Raw genomic sequence first — 17177 nt, 5'->3', positions numbered from 1 at the left:
GGAATAGGAAGAGATTTGGGGAGGGTGCATTCTCACATTATGGGGGTCTACAGGAATTTTTCTGGGGTTGTGGTAGAGCAGAAGTAAAACAATGAAAAGGGGAGAGTGGCCTGATTTCTCACAAAACGTGAGAACATTTTGTCTCGTATCTTACATATGCTAGAAACACTTAAAAAACAAACAAACTAGGAATGGGGGGGGGGTTTCATCCACCCCATGACCCAAATTGGAAGTAGCATCTGGTTAGAGAAGGAAAGGGGAACATTGAAGATAAAGAAGAAAGGAAGGATGACGTCTGTTCCTTAAAATACAACTTCCCTTGTCTGTCGTCTGATTAAAGCTTGCTAGCCCCGTTCAATGTCTTCCCTTCAGTACCCTCCCCTTCTTCAAAGAAAATACGTACTCCATTATTTCTGTGAATTTCAACTTTTAAATGGGGTTTTTATTTTGAAGGCTGGATAGGGTGTGGTCTTGCACAGCTTCCACATCGTCATAGGCCAGAAAGGGAGTGGCAACCCACTTGTTTTTAAATATTTTGCACATTAGGTTTCTTCCAGTGTTTTGGATTTACTCCAGTAGCTCTATTTAGAGATTTCTTCATGTTTCCCAGCCAGTCAGTTTCCATCAGTGCTGCTGCCTCAAGAGAGAGAATGGAGTCCAGTACAGCCTAAGTGAAAGAAATGCAGTAATCCAAGAGGGAAGTTGTTGGGTTTTTTCTTCATTTGGGGCCTTTTCTGGTGAAGGTATGCAAGCTTTTGCATTTGACAGAGTGTCCTGGTTTTCAGGCAAAAACGAAGCGTCTGTGTGTATAGCCTTACTGGAGCCACAATGGAAGCTTTTTAGTCATTTAATGTAAGTACAACTTTCAGAATAAATTGTTGAGATAATATGGAACTCTAAAAGCCACTTTTATTGCCTAGGGAAATTGCTCTTTAAAAAAGAAGTTTAAATTCAACATGTTTGTAGATACCAGGTTTTTGAACTCATTTTCTGATTTTGTACAAAAGGAACAGAAACAAATATTTTGAGACAGTATTCACACGTGTTGTGTACATGTGGATAACATTCATATATCTACTCTTACCAAATAAGTATTCAATTTGTAAGAAAAGAAGTGCTAGAGCACAGGTCAGCAACCAGCACTCCAAGTGGCCCCCAATCTCATTTTATGCAGCATCCATCACCTGAAACTACCCTATTCTTCTGCTTCATCAGAGTTCCTTCCTGTTCTGTTCCTCATTTTTCTTGTGTAAGTGAGTTCCCTCTCCTTTTTTTTCTATGTAGTTTGAGAACAATTGCATCATTATTTTATTTGATAAACAAAAATTGATTTTTTTAAACAACTTTTCCCCTGGTTGTAGGGAAGAGATGATTTTCCTTAGCTATCTGAAAACAAGCTGGTATGCTTCTGCCATACCTGTTTGTATAGCACACTAAAGTAAAAAAGAAATAGCTTTCACTTTCTTTCCAGAACAATAGCTGTAACAAACAAACAAACAAACATATTCTGTATATCTATTTGAGAGTAATACCATCAAACTCAGTGTGGCTTACATCTGAGTAGACTAGCACAGGACTGGGACTTTAATCTGGTGAAAGCTGAATCAGGAGTCTCTATTCCAGATTACTTAATTCAGAACACTCTTTGTCTCTGGCTTTGCCCACTGCCGATGCAACCCCCTTAGGGAGTTACTCTAAAGCTGACCACCCCTGTGCTAGACCACAGAAGTCCTGTCATTTAATTTCAGGTGGGTGGTTGTAGGGGGTGCAAGACTTTCTACGTAAGTTCAGAGGCAACTGTGTCTTTGATATTCTGAGATACACGAGTGACATGGAAGAAAAAGTGTCACTACGTAACAAGAGTCCTGCCGGATCAGGCCAATGGGCCCTCTACTTCAGCATCTTGTTCTCACAGTGGCTAACTAGTTCCCTATGGGAAGCCCTAAGCAGGACATAAGCAAGTCTGCTTGTGATTCCCAACAACTGATATCTCCAACAAAATACAGCCTCCAATATTATGGAGGTAGACCACAACCATTGTGTGGCTAGTATCCATTATTCTCTATAAATTTGACTTATCTTCTAAACCAACCAAGTTGGAGACCATCACTACAACTTGTGCTAGTGAATTCCATTTATTTAATCAATTTCTATACCAGCTAAACAAAATAAACGGTTTTCAACATGGGTTAAAACATCTTTAAAAAATAGCAAATACAAAAAAGAGAGACCATTTTCTGTAAAACACCATTAACAACTGAATAGCGTTTTCTTTTTAGTATCAAAATAAACATAAAAGGAGCAACAAAAGTGCAAGGAGAATTCGCAGCCAACGCAGAAAGCAAATAAAATAATCTTAAAAGATGAGGAAATGAAATAGTACAAATGGAAGTTCCCTTGTAGGCAATCAGTGCAATATTGTGGTTAGAGCAGGCATCCCCAAACTCGGCCCTCCAGATGTTTTAGGATTACAGTTCCCATCATCCCTGACCACTGGTCCTGTTAGCTAGGGATCATGGGAGTTATAGTCCCAAAACAGCTGGAGGGCCAAGTTTGGGGATGCTTGGGTTTGAGTGTCAGAGTAGGACCTGGGAGACCAAATCCGTCCTTGACCATGAAGCTCACTGAGTGACCTTGGGCCAGTCACTCACTCTCATCCTCACCTGCCCCACAGGGCTGTGGGAATTGGAGGAGGAAAACTGTATTCCACCTTGAGCTCCTTGAAGGAAGACGTGGGATACAAATGCAATAAATAATAACACAAAATATAAACAAAAGTATACATTCCAACTTTAAAAAACCCCCACCCCACAGCCATATGACTGACAACTACGCGCTGTGTGAGGAAGCATTTTCTTTTGGTTCTCCTGAATCTTCAGACCCTCGGCTTTATTGCATGTCCAGGAGGTCTAATATTATGAGCAGGAGAAGAAACTTTTCTCTTTTGGCACTTTTGGTCCGGAATTGGGGTGCCTTTTGCTTCAAGCTGGAGGCGTTGGTCCCCTCTGTATTTGAAACGAGATTTGTGTGGGGCTGTGAGGAACGAACGAGTCTTCTTTCGAAGCGAGCAGCGTGATAAGGAGCCCGTTTTCCTTCGACGAGCATTAGGACTTTCGGGTGCCCAAAAAAATGAAGCCGCCGGATACGCCCGTGTTTTCGCGGCGAGAGCTGCAGTACCCTGTGCCTGCCAGGAGGGGGCGGGCTACCTGGGGGATAGCTGAGGAAACTGCGAGCGGCAGGGAGAGAGAGGCGGGGCGGGGCTTGGAAGGATGGGGGAGGAGTCGGGCCGCTGCTCTTGCTGTCGCCATGGAGACGGGCCCCGCGGCCTGACCCGCGCCGAGGAGCCTTTGGTCCAGCAGGGCCTGCCCTGAGGAAGGGGGCCCCTCAGCGCCCTCCCGATCCCGGGCATGAGGCGGGTGCGTGGCCGCCCGGAACTGCCACTGAGCTGGGGGGGGAAGGTGAGGAGGACGGACTCGGGCCCCCCTTCCCCCGGTGGGTGGGGGTTGGATTTATACAGCCGCCGGAGTGAGGCCTTTCCCGGCCGGGGGAGGGCGGATCGTGGACTTATGGGGTGCTCGTGGTTTTCCACGAACCTCTATGGAAGTATGTTTTGGGATGGAGGAAGGGACTCTGCCATCACCGGCGTCTTGGCTTGAGAAGAGCTGGTCTCTCCCTCTCTGGCTGTCGAGTTTAAATCTATTTTAGTTTTTTTTTTTAAATCTACTTCTGTTTAATTAGTGCTAGAATTATAATAAAAGTTCTACGGAAGTGAATAGCAAGCACGATCCCGTACACGTTTACTCGGAAGTTATGCAGGCAGTTATCTGTGCACGCTTTCCTAGGAGTGAGCCCCTTTGAATGGGACACACAGTAGTATAAGTTTTTTAATGCTTGTGGGACTTTGAAGACTTAACAAATTTATTGTGGCCATAAGCCTTCCTGGACTACAGTCCATTTCATCAGATGGATGAAGTCTTAGTTATCCTGTGTTATAGTTATACACTGGGTGCTTCAAGACAACCTGTTTATTATTCAGTGTTCAGACATCCAGATTTATTTTCAAGGAGGCTAGACACTTTCGACCAGAGGTTTTCAACCTTTTTGAGTCCACGGCTCTCTTGATGTTTAACTGAGCTTCCTGGGCACGGCTGGACCGCGTAGCATGTTGAGAACTGAAAATGCAAGTTTTCCATTATTTGTGCTTTACTTCCACTGACTGGCTTTTTCCTAAATCCTATTTGAGGCATTTGGACAGTTGTGATTTATGAACTGACACTTTAATTTCTCCATACTAGTAGCCTCTGAACATCTCTTGATATACTACACCTAATTTTCTAAGGCATGGGCTGCTGTTTCTCTGAAAGGTGCCTCAGTTTTCACTTTATAGAACTCGGAAAGGCATGTGGAAAAATAACTCCCCTTCTTCCCAGCTTGGAGACAATATGTTTGCTTCCAGTTCCAACCAACCAGATCACTATATTTCCTTCCTCAATTAGCCTTTGATAACTTTTAAACACCCACTTACCAGCTAGTTCTTACTAAGGTGGTAGACAGTGTTCAAAACTCTCATTGTTCTAGGCACATTTTGCGACAGGGAATTTCATTAGTGTGAGCACTTTCTGAGCTCTGGGCACAGTACTACCTGTGCTTCTGTTAAGTGCTATCTAGCAGAGCTATAGATTTATATATTTTTGTCTCCTTAATCATCTGCTGTGATTCATAATAATATGAATGTTTACAACACTTTCTTTTAATCCTCACAGCAATCCTGTAAAACAGTCTAATATTACTATCTCTGTTTTCCAAATGAAGAAGTCTGGATCAGGGGAAAAAAATAGCTTCTCTAAACCCATCTAGTGCGTACATGATTGAGATCAGATTTTAACTAGAGACATCCAGACAATACTACATACTACACAAGCTTTCTGTGGTTGCCACTTGAGACTCTTTCTCTTTCAATTTTTTTTGGCAGTCCCTGACTACAAAAATTTGGGTGTTGTGTATTTGAGTATTGTGAGCACACGTGTGCAGTCCTTGTGTTGTAGTGTGTATTTATAAGAAAGTGTCTAGGAGACCTGGCAATACACTAGTGTTGTGTTCCCTAGGGAGTGGCATCAAAAGTCACTCCTCTGCCAATGCATAAAATCAGTTGCTTTAGCCTCTGCTTAAAAAAAACAAAAAACCTCTGTTAAAGGAGAATCATGAATTTTCACCTCTTGTAGAAGTGTATGTTGTGTTCCAGTTTCACCAGCCAAAGTAGACAGTGGATAGCTTGCCTCTTTTTAGCTTTTGTAGTTCAGCTAGTTTCATATATTGGAGAATGAAGTGGGCTTTGCTTTGCAATAAAGGATGACCTATTTGGTGGGCTTTTCCGTCACACCTGTCTTCACTGGATAAAGATGAAATGGGTCAAAAAGTACCCAGCAAAAGATACAAAATTGTTTTTAAAAACAGTATTACTTAAAATGTAAAGTATCATTTTTGTATTGAAGGCTTTGGCACAGAAGCCTTTATGTATTGTATTTTTTCAAAAGATTGTTTTTGATATTATTTAATCCTTCTAATTTACTCTGACTATCTATAGAGAAAAGGACTGTGGGCCTTATGAGAACATTTTAAGAGCTACATGATCAGATTAAAGGAGCCTGCACTGAGAAACTGAGGCTACCATCTTGCGGCTGGGGTAAGGGAAGCCTCCATGACTTCTGCAACTTTTATAGTCTTCCATGGCCTTGGGCTACTCCAGGTTACACACCCCTTGTGAAGCTTAGAGTTTTCATGTGATGTCTTTGCTTGTTTGTAATAAATATCAAGTAAGGGTGCTTGTATTAGATTTGTGCAGAAGACAAAGTAGCTGAACTTGTGGAGATAATCCAGTCCTCCTCTTCCCTCTGTTTGCTTGTCAAAGTACTTAGCATAAATGCAGAAAGTCATTAGACATACATACTGGTTAAAGGCAGACATATGGACAGGGGAGGAAAAACTTTGCTTCAGAACTACTTATGTTTGGTGAGATATGTTTCCACAGTGCACTAAAACACACATACCCATTCAGCTACGGGGTTTGGGATGCAAAGCATTACGCAGTGCTCACCTAGAGCAATAGCACACTTGGCAACATTGCACCTATCTCAACGCCTAACAGTATAACAGATGTAACCTTTAGACCTGGTCTAAGCAAACCTCCAAAGAGACAATGCAAGCTGCAGTATTGTCTTATGGGGTGGCCTTTTTATTATTTATTTATTTCATAATTTTTATACACTGCTTGCTTTTTAAAAACCTCCAAGTGGTTTACAGAACAATAACGTTATCAGTAGAAACCTTTAAAAGCAACTGTTTGAAACGTTTTTGTTTTTTTTAAAAAAAATCAGCAATAAACTAAACAGATTAAAACACATGAACATTCTATAAATCAGGTTGGGCTTGTCTGAAGAAAACTGTGTTTAGCAGGCACTGAAAAGAGGACAGTGAAGATGTCTGCCTGATGTCAATAGGCAGGAGGTTCCAAAGTGTGGGTCCTGCCAGACTTAAAGATCCATTTTCTACAAATGTAGAACAAATTATATTATGTGGCACCTGCAACAGTGCCAGTTCCGCAGATCAAAGTAGTCAAGTGGGTATATTTGGGCAATGCAATTGATCTTTCAGATAAATAAAGCTACACAAGCTGTGGCACGTTATGTTGCCACCTCTCTGGTGTTTATTTAGACAGGCCTTTTCTCCACAGTAAGCTTTGACTGAGAGAGGTTTTATCCCTGTAAAATTTGTCTTCTGGGCCTCTTTCAAGAAAGCATTTTCTCATTTTTCTTTTCTGCTTCTGGTAGATGAACATCTGCAATAAACCACCTAATAAGACAGCACCGGAGAAGAGTGATGAAGCAGCTCATGAGGTCCAGTCCCAGCATGCCCGGAGAAATGGCTGGAGCTGGCCTCCACATCCATTCCAGTTTGTGGCTTGGCTGCTCTACCTCTTCTTTGCAGTGGTTGGCTTTGGTGTCCTTGTGCCACTCCTGCCTGCGCACTGGGTTCCTGCTGGGTATATTGTATCCTTACATGTTGATGTTTCAGCATAGTATTGCAAATACAGCTGTCACAATTACTGGTGAGGTTATTTAGGAATGGTAGAAAACCTTTAGTGAGCAAAATCACTGAGTGTTCCTCTCGTTCATACTATACCCTTACTTTACTGCAATTTGTAGGATTGTTGCATTACGCTTTCTGAAAGAATAAATGCAATTTTCTGTACACTAATGGCTCATGCCCTTTTGCTGTGTCCCTTTGCTCTCAAAGCTGCCCACATCCCTTGTTAATTTTACTTCTCCTGTGCCTTTGTGAATGAATGGTAATTTGAATCCTTTGACTCACTTGGTGACAAAAGAGGCCTTTTTCTTAACTGAAGAGATTAAAAACTGATATTTTGCTCGCTTAAATGGGACCCTGAAAATGAGAAGTATATTTGTAGAGACAACCCTTAACTGTGTCCACTTCAGTGTCCCGGAGTGTTTTTTCTCTGCCATCTAATAGTTCATCTTACAGCAGTTTCTATTGACCCAGCTGATGACGGTGTGCGAGAGAAGAATTACCAGGGGCCACTCACTACTTTCAATCGAAGCCAGCATGCTCATGTCATTGAAAACCGCCACTGTCACATCTGTGATGTCAATGTGTAAGTAATAGTCTTTCTCTTCCTTGTGTTTTCTGTAAGTTTATTGCATTGAATCCTCTCACAGACAGCAGTCAAGTATTGGAAATATCAGATGAAGCATATGTGTAATAGTTGTGGAGTTATATTCTACCTTCATTGGAGAACTGGAGATTTATTGAGCACAAGGCTGTCAACTAAATACCCATTTGTGGTTCCAGAAGCAGTTCAGTCCTTAATTTTTCCTCAGTTCAAGTTATGGAAACAAATACTGACAGGGCAATGGTTGTTCCTGTTGGTAGGGTCCTGTGTTTTTGTTGTTGCTTCATTTCACTGGAAGCCAGTGGCTCTGCTACCTTGGTGGCAGGAAGTCATGGACAGCACAATAACCACCAGCACCATTGTGTTTGTGCGTTGGACACAGTGGTTAGGTAGGGATTTTGGCTTGCCCAACATACTCGTCTTTCAGTATTTTTATTGTAGCATTAAGAGAGAGGCTAGAATGGTCTTGCTCAGGTGTGCTGGCAGGAAGCATAAAAGTCAACAGCAATTAAGGAAAGAGCAATGGTCTCGTGCTGCTTCATTGCATTTAAGTGGGAGTTGCATTGTTGCAAAATATATAAGTAGGCTCAATTGGGTTTGTAGCCTGAGAGAAAGAAACAGGAGGAGAAAGAGAGTGTGTAATGTTGGTCTTTAGTAGACTTAGGTGTGCTATTCTTCCCCTTTTCTTTGTGTTTTAGGCATCTAACGTAGCATCCCAGACTGTGAGAGGCATGAGCAACAAACTGTAATTAGTTCTGTTTTGCAGGTTTTATCCACTCTAACATGAACATTCCTTTCTTATTGTTAGGAGCTCCAGATCAAAGCACTGTGGGACCTGCAACAAGTGTGTGTGTGGATTTGATCATCACTGCATGTGGCTCAACAACTGTGTGGGAGAGAGGAACTATTGGTATGGGTCATGTCTTTCACAGCATTAATCCACACAAGCAAAGCTACTGTGCAAGACTGTTGAATCATCCCTGTGCCTTGTGCTTCAGCCACTATTGTCCAAATACCTAGTTTCTCTCCTTTTCAAAATTACAGCATACTCCATACAAATCAGAGAGCACCCTTAAGTTTGCAGCCAGAATTGCATGCCTACTTCTTCAGTAGCTTTTAAAAGGGAGCACAGATTAGAACTTATTTAGCCAAATATTAGGGATCTCTGTCCAAATGCTTATTTGGAACCCTAACTCAAACAGCTGGACATAGAGCTCACTTTCTTGCTCTGTTCCTTCTGGCTACTGAAGGTTAAGCTTTGTCTTCTTTTAGTAGCTCTGAAGTAGGTGATGCCAACCTTTTTTGGCATGTGTGTCACAAGTCAAACTTAAATTAGGATAGAGTTCTGTAGTGTGTGCCACAGTACATGCACATCCCTCTGGCCTTTGAGGCAAAAAAAAATTCCCAACTGCGCTTATACACTGATGTGGTCTGAGCAGACAATGATTGACCAGGAAAGGGATCTAAGGGTCATGGTGGATAGTTCAATAAAAACACAAACCCAGTGTGCATTAGCTATAAAAATACGAATTCCATGTTTGGGGTCATTAGGAACAGAATTGAAAACAAAACTGCCATATCATAATGCTGTTATACAAATCTATGGTGTGATCTCTCGGAGTGCCATGTTCTGGGAATGGACTTTCAAAAGGATGTTGTAGAACAGGAAAAAGTTGCATGAGCAACTCTCTTATGAGGAAAGACCATAACATTGGGGGCTTTTTAGTTTAGAAAGAAAAGCAAGTTGTATAAAATTATGAATGGTATGGAGAAAGTAGATGGGAAGAACCTTCTTCCTCTCATAATGCTAGAACCCGGATCATTCAACAGACAGAGTAGTGCTAACTGACCTTCTATTTCCTTGGCAGGCTTTTTCTGAACAGCGTGATATCTGCCATCCTAGGCCTTCTCCTAATCCTACTCATTGCTTGCTACGTTTTTGTGGAGTTCTTCCTTAACCCCATGAGACTGCGCACAGACCAGCACTTTGAAGGTATCAACCCACACTCTGCATGAGGAACTGTCTCAATGTGAACACTTTGTTCAACTAGGTTCCCTCACGGAGCACCTCTAATGATTAAGTATCCCAATTATCATACACTATTACAGCATTCTATGATCAAGAGCAGCATAATGCAATTTCTTAAATAGTTAACATCTATAAAGAGATGTTCAAGCTCAAAGTTTCTTAGAAATTTTCCCCTTTGATCTGAGCAGCAAAGGTATTTTGCACTTTCTCAGTATCACTCCCCTTCAGATGTTCCATGGCTCCAGACTTGGCTTCAGTTTCCTTAATTGCATAATTCTGTTTTCTAGGCCTGAAGAACCAGACGGATGTGTGGTTTGTGTTCCTTCCTGCTGCTCCCATTGAGACACAAGGACCTGCCATTTTGGGTTTGACTGGGGTTCTGATTCTCCTGGGGCTGCTGACTCTGTTCCTGTTGGGTCACCTGCTGATCTTCCACATTTACCTCAGTAGGTATCACTTTTTATCCTGTATTTCATGTTAATTGGGAACCCCCGCTGTGCACATGCTGTGTAAGGAGCAACTGGGATATGTTTTCTATTGTCTATATAAATACTCTGCCGAGACTATAAAAAGAAGTAAGTATTTGCACACGGGCTTCCAATCTAAGGCACAATACAAAAGGAAAAGGAAATGAGAGAAGAGAAAAGACAAGCAAATTCAGATACTAAGTCTTAGAAGAAGAGTTTGGATTTGATATCCCGCCTTTCACTCCCCTTCAGGAGTCTCAAAGCGGCTAACATTCTCCTTTCCTTTCCTCCCCCACAACAAACACTCTGTGAGGCGAGTGGGGCTGAGAGACTTCAAAGAAGTGTGACTGGCCCAAGGTCACCCAGCAGCTGCATGTGGAGGAGTGGAGACTCGAACCCGGTTCACCAGATTACGAGACTACCGCTCTGAACCACTACACCACACTGGCTCTTAAAGTTACATAATTCCCCTTATAAGTGACCAGCTGAACTGGCCACTGAGGAGGCAGTTTTGGGAGAAGAGGAGCTAAATAGCAGTTGGTCCCAGCTAAGCTGATGTAGTTGGTCTCTCTTCTCTCTGCTCAGATTCATCTTACTCTTCTTAGCATTTTTATTCCAACAGTTGTCTGCTTCCATTCCCCAGTGGTTGAGTGTGTGTCTATCCTGAATTTCAAATGGTGGGGTAGTAATAAGCAGAATGGCAATTGTACCTTCCCATTCAAATATCTTTCTAAAGTGTGAATGCAGCTGAAGGTGAAGGTGGCTGGGGCATACATTCACTTATGATCTGGATAAGTCTGGATAGACAGTGGAGTTCATAGCACTCTCCCAACACAGTTATCCAAGGACCACCCATGATTGTTTTGTTTGGATTGGAGTATTTTGCATGCAGTGTTTACGTAACTCTTTGATTTAACAATGAAAAATGTATTATTTATTGAGAACCAATAAGGAGAATGTTAGTTAATAATTTTGAGCTTTTCCACCTTTATTCATGCAGTGCCTGAGCTGGCAGATTTTCTATCATTTAATTCTTCTCTTTTCCGTTTCATTAGTGTGGCATCGATTGACCACCTACGAATACATTGTGCAGCAACGCCCCCCTCATGAGATGAAGGATCCTGTCAAGCAGCTAGAATCCTGTCCTTCTCAAGTGAGGCCTATTCAGGTATTGCAGGGGTGACCAACCTGTGACCTATGGGCTGGATCTGACCTGACAAGGCACACAGAGTAGTTTGCTGGCTCCTGCAGCTTCTCTTCCAGTCTCAGCATGGTAGCACCCATTACTGAGATTGAGAGTCAAAGTGCTCTGCCTGCTCTTTAGAGGTGAAGTGTAAAAGGCAGCTCTGTGGTGGTGGTGTTTTAAAACCTACACTGGGAATGTATTTAAAATCTTAGCACAAAAGGTCTTTCTCTCAAGAGCTGGCAAAGCTGCTTTCTGCAGGGATCGGGGAAATCAGTTGGGCAGCTGATCCAATTGATGCCCCACACCTGGCATCAGGTTTGGATGAAATGACCTTGTGGGCCCAATTGGGACCCATGCCAAGCCAAGTTGCACCCATAGTCCTGGGATTTCCCAACCCTGATATAGATAGACAAATCTCCTTTAACTCAATGGTTCTAGCAGAGGGCATTGATTTGGTTTATATAAATGATGCTTATATTTGGATCATTTAATACTGACCAAATTATTCTTTTAAGAGAAACACAGCATTTACAACTTTTTAAAAAAGAATAATTTTAAAAAGAATTTTAAAAAGAATTTAAAAAAATTGATTCTCATGCAGCATATGCCTGATCAATCCTGTCTTGGAATGTATAGACAGTATTCATATTGACAATAAATTCAGTTGTACAATTTAAAGGAATCATCCATTCCAAGTGGATTTTGTGCACTTTGGGTACAAAGTGATCTTCCATAGTCTCTCAGTGCTGCATGGTGAGAGACAGTTTAGCTTGTATACTTGAATCTAACTTTGAGCTGAATTTCAGATATGCAAGAAACATGCAGAAACTTGTGCAGACTAAAACCAAGCTGTCAAAGGGAGGTGCAAGCCATGATTTGAACATGGCATTAATAGGGAGCTAGTGACATTTAAATGAAGTGATTGATAGTGTTGGTGCTCAACTAAACACAGCATAATTTTATATAGTTCATAAACTATTGCCCAAGCCTTTCATCTTTTTATCATCTAAAATACAACTAGAAAAAATGAACTATATGCAAGTGGCTCTCATTTTTATTTTGGTTGAGATTTTTTAAGACGTTGCAATCTATGCATGTTTACTTGGGAACAAACCCCATGGAACATACTGGGACCTCCTTCTGGGAAAATATATTATAGGACCAAGCTTTTAAAAAGTATTGATGATGTTGAAATCTACAGGTACCTGAGCTAAATAACCAAATGTTCCTTCTTTGCCCCACAGTATGGAGGCATTTGTAGAAACAGCGTTTTACAGTAATTTTGACTTACAATAAAGAGAGGGAAACTAACTTGCCTGGATGTCTGGGTTGTTCACTTGCCTCTGTTTTAAAATAACTCTTGCACGTTTCAGGAAATGCAGTTTTATGTAGGAAGCCTTGGATATACCAATCCTGAGATCCAGGTGGAAGACTCTACAGGATTAGCATCTGGGAAAGAGTGAGTAAAACTGATGCCAAGTTTCTTTTCATATAACTGAGCTTATCTAGAAGCTGTTCTAGAGTCACAGCAGGTAATTTAATGAAGTCACTCTGAGGGGAGGAAAAATTAGCACTTCCAGTTTTTCCAGGCATGTGAGGTGTCATAACACCATTCTCAATGTACATAATCTCATAGGTGTAAGTAGAGAGGTTAGCTGTTTGTGTGAATGGGCTATAAAGGAGCTTCCCTGTGTATAAATGTTACTAAAGGGACACATGGAGCAACTTTTATCAAAGCATTTCCTCAAATTATGGAAAAGAGATTAAATACAAATTAGAATATTAAGATGAAATATACAGAAATTATCCACGTTGCAAATGGATTTCACATGAAGAGAAAAATTATGTTAACCTATTATAATTTACATGTTGTAACATTTTTATTTTGTTACTTGTTTTTGTATTTTTTAAAAAGCAAAAACTGAAGGCATTTCTTCTTTCTGAAGAAATTCTGGGAGGTCAGACTAGAACTCCAGTAGCAAAGGCTTGATGGGCTGACAAAGGAGGTGAAGCTTTTATCTGTTGCACTGTAGATGGATTGGTATGTAAGAAATCAGCACTGCCTGTTCTGTTTTCAGCCTAACCAAGTTCTGCATTCGCAGCGATGGCTCAGACACCAAACTCATCCTCACCCCTGAGCAATCAGAGGTGCAAGATGGAGACCAGCCACAGGTGAGAGATAGAGCTGTGAATTCTAGCTTTTGTGCTGGGGCTGTGCTGCTGCGCCTGATCTTGGGGCATAAGACATCATGCCACACTTCCTCTTTCATCTGCAGCTGTTATCATTCACAGCTGAACTTGTATCCTTGACATCTACCCTTCTGTGGTTAGCGCCCCTTTATCTGCTTGTATCCTTCCACTGAAGCAAAATTACAAAGTTCATACTTTGATGGTAGTATGAGGAATGGGGTTCTGAATGCTCTTAAACTGAAAGCATTGTTGTACTGAGGCTAAATATGAAAAGGGTCAGATGTGCACTTTCTCCTTCTTTTCCATGTTTTCATGGAAAATCATCTCTCTCATTCTGAGGGTATTTATTATTTTATTTTTAAAATTGTATACCACTTAACTGTAAAAAACAATAACCCTCACACACACACACACAGAGAGAGAGAGAGAGAGAGAGAGAGAGAGAGAGAGAGGGAGGGAGGCTGAAAAATAGTGACTGGCCCAAGATTGCTCCTAGGCCACCGTGCAAGCTTCAAGGCTCAGTGGGAATTTTAACTCTGGTCATCCAGGTCCTTCTTTGTCACTCTAATCCGGGATTGGCTAACCACCCAAAGCATTTTTTCCCTGCCTCCAAGTCCCCATCTGTTGTGGCAGTTGCAAAGCCATTGTTGTTTTTTGTTTCTCTCTGCTCAGCCCACTCCCTATTGGAAACACAACTCACTTCCTCCCTGGTCATCAGATTAATCATTTTATGAGCAGGAAGGGAGTGATAACACTCCCTCTTCAGTTGATCGGCACAGATCAGCTGAAGCAGGAGGCTGTGTGATTATTCCCATGAGTGTAGCATGAGAGTGTATTTTGGCCACACCACTGGCATTCAACCCCAGTGGGCTGGCCAAGGGTGAATCTGGGCCTCAGGCCACTAAAAGATTAGCCACCCCTCCTCTAACCATTAAAATTGCAATGATTTTAAGCAGATTTGTCTTGTTGTGTAACTTCAGAAAAAGAAGAAGAAGAAAAGGAGAAAGAAGTTGCATAAGGTCCCCTCTTCTGTGTCAGAAGAAAGATCCAAGATGGCTGATGGCCCATGGTCCTCTCTTCCAGCTTTACAACCAGGTAAAAGGAAAAGGTGGAGAGAGTCAGAAGTAGAAAGTATTTGAATAGAGTTTTGGGGGTCATGAATGGTGTATGAAGGCAGGCATTTTCTCTTCCTTCATCATTGCACAGCCTCTAAACATTGGAGCATTTCTTCTCAGCAGCAGAAACCATATAACTTATTATCACATGTGACCACTAGCTGACCAATCAGTAGATTCCAGATTTAACTGCAGAGCTGCCACCTCTCCTTTCTCTAGATCACTTCTTTCTACATGCTCTAAACATACATGTACTGGAGCTCTGTTCTGTTTGCCTCTTGGCCTTTCTTGTGGAACAGGGGTGGTGGATAGGATCCAGCTGCTGGGCCTGATCCTGAGTTCCCCTGAGTATGCTAGGTGGGCAAGGTGGCCTACCTGTCAGTTCCTGTCAGTCATCAGGCGATGCAACAGAACTTACTAGTGTAAATGCTTGGTCAGTACTTAAAGCAAACCCCTCTTTGTGTGGGGATTGGCTGCACTGTGGAGTTCCTAATTGAAACATGCCAGTTGGGAATTCAGAAGCACAGCCAATCCCTGCAAGGCTTGTTGTCACCACCAATCAGGTGATTGATGCTGATGGCAAGCCTCACTTGCCAAGGAACAATCAGGGGCACACTCTAAGGTTTCCAATTATTGATTTGCAGCCACATCTCTACCTGCCCACATCTGATACCACACATAAGGTCATGTGTGGTTTGTGGAAGATGTCTTCACAGGGCATATTACGAGCCCTTCCAGACTTAATTTGGTCTGTGGTCTGGAGGTTCCCTGCCGTTGCTGCTGAAGGAGGGAAATATCATTTCCTAACACCCTCTTCCTCTTATGTTTGCAGAACTTTCCATCACAGGTGCCACCTCCTCAACATCCTCGTCCTCCAGCCTTCGCCTTCCCATGCCGGCTGCCCCTCCCAAAATAGTCACACCCACAGGCAGCAACGGTTCCGTCCAGGCCGCAGGTCCTCCAGCTGACTACCATTCCGAGTCAGCTGAGTCCATGGATGAGATCCCCGTGGCTCAGACGCGTCTGGGGAGCAGTGCCCCAAATGCAGCTTCCCAGAGCAACGCTCGGCATCTCCCCTTTCCCACCGTCCACTCCAGAGGGGGAGGAGAGAAGCACCAGAACACCACGCACAACCCAAAAGACAAGAACTGTCAGCCACCTGCAGGGCAGCGGGTGGAAGAGCTGGAACTGTCTCCTAAGATCCCAACCATCTTTGTGAGCAAAAGCAGTGGGGAGCCACCTGTCCCCAAACCCTGGTCTGGTGAAACATCATTTGAACCCCCCCACAGAAAATGCTCCAGTAAACGGCACGTGGATGATCAGGACTGCCACGTATGGGACTCAACCACCAGTTCAACTGCAGCTTAGACATCCTAAGAGCCAAGGCAGAAGAAGGGATGTGTGGGCTGCTCACTCTCCAAATATATTCATGTTCAAGGATTTAATCTTGAGTCATCTGTCTTGCTCTCTGGAGCTGGCTGGTCATGGCTCCTTGTTAACCTGCCTTTTGTGGATAGGGGAGAGGGCTTATTCCATCATCTTTGTAGCTTTTGCAGGGAAGTCATTTTGCCTTTGAAGGCCAACAGAATTGTAGAAATCTGCTCCTGGGCAACAGTCTTTCCTCACTGATGGGTACCAGGAGGTTTGAAGGTTTAAGGCTAAGCCTTATAGGTGGTTGGATTCTTATGTCAAGCTCTCTTACAGATCCCACAGAAGCAAGCCTGTGCCCTTTGCTTAACGCAGCATATTCCTATGGGGTGCCAAAAGCAGCTACCACAACAGTGCAAGGAGCAGGGTGGGAAAGTCACTCGTCCTACAGTAGCATGGATTACACTCTCCTCTGGAAACTGCTCCCTGTTTTTCTATCTCTCTGTCTGAAAGGGTTTTCTCTTTCTGTGATGGCTTATTCTTGCCTTGTAATGCAGATTCACAGTGGAGGACTTGCATCAATGCCCAAGGACCAGAACCAGGGACTTTGAGTGGGTGGCTTCCCTTGAAAATGCTGTCTGGGGAAAATAAGGCTCTTTGCAAGGTGTGCAAGGAGATAAAGTCCAAGGACGAGGCCCCTGGGTGCTTGTGAACCTCCTCAGTGTTTCACTGCTTGCTATGGAGAGGGACCATGTGATGGAGCACATGCTCTGCAACTCGAGCAGGGTGGGGAACCTGTCATCCCTTCCAGGTGGTGGGCTGCAGTTTCCCCACTTCTGCCCTAGAAGTCTCGTGTTCCATCCCTGGCATCTTTAGTTTATAAAGGCACAGGTAAACAGTACGTGAGACTGTGCCTGTGACCCTGGAGAACCACTGCCAGCCAGGAAAGACAACACTGGTCTAGACTGATGAATAGGTTGGCCTCTTGCAAAGCAGCTTCTGATGTTCACGCAGCAATATTCTCGGGCTCCTTGAACAGCTCTGTTTACAATAAAAAAAATTTCTATGCTCTTTGCTAAATATTTTTCTCCTCCACCACCACCCTGACTTTTGTGCCTTTGGTGAGGATGAGCAG

At 42.9% G+C, this 17177-nt stretch overlaps 1 protein-coding gene across 3 annotated transcripts; it reads left to right on the top strand.

Moving 5' to 3' along the window:
- The first annotated feature begins 568 nt into the window (after positions 1 to 568).
- ZDHHC1 (zDHHC palmitoyltransferase 1) lies at positions 569 to 16119 on the top strand. Of its 3 annotated transcripts, none has more exons than XM_082229333.1 (12): positions 569 to 852; positions 5585 to 5683; positions 6828 to 7046; positions 7494 to 7669; positions 8496 to 8597; positions 9556 to 9680; positions 10004 to 10162; positions 11239 to 11351; positions 12743 to 12828; positions 13448 to 13541; positions 14540 to 14654; positions 15507 to 16119. In XM_082229333.1, exons 3-12 carry the CDS (start codon positions 6828 to 6830, stop codon positions 16040 to 16042), a joined length of 1725 nt encoding a protein of 574 aa, XP_082085459.1. In that variant the 5' UTR covers positions 569 to 852; positions 5585 to 5683; the 3' UTR covers positions 16043 to 16119. The 3 variants fall into 3 exon arrangements, with proteins under 3 accessions (XP_082085459.1, XP_082085460.1, XP_082085458.1); XM_082229334.1 differs by lacking the exon at positions 569 to 852 and adding an exon at positions 3288 to 3458 and having other exon boundaries at positions 13472 to 13541; XM_082229332.1 differs by lacking the exon at positions 569 to 852 and adding an exon at positions 3288 to 3458.
- Positions 16120 to 17177: the final 1058 nt, after the last annotated feature.

The sequence above is a fragment of the Podarcis vaucheri genome, assembly GCF_965113315.1.
Source record: "Podarcis vaucheri genome assembly, chromosome: 7".
Lineage (NCBI taxonomy): Eukaryota > Metazoa > Chordata > Lepidosauria > Squamata > Lacertidae > Podarcis > Podarcis vaucheri.
This window is presented reverse-complemented; position numbering and strand designations above follow the sequence as displayed.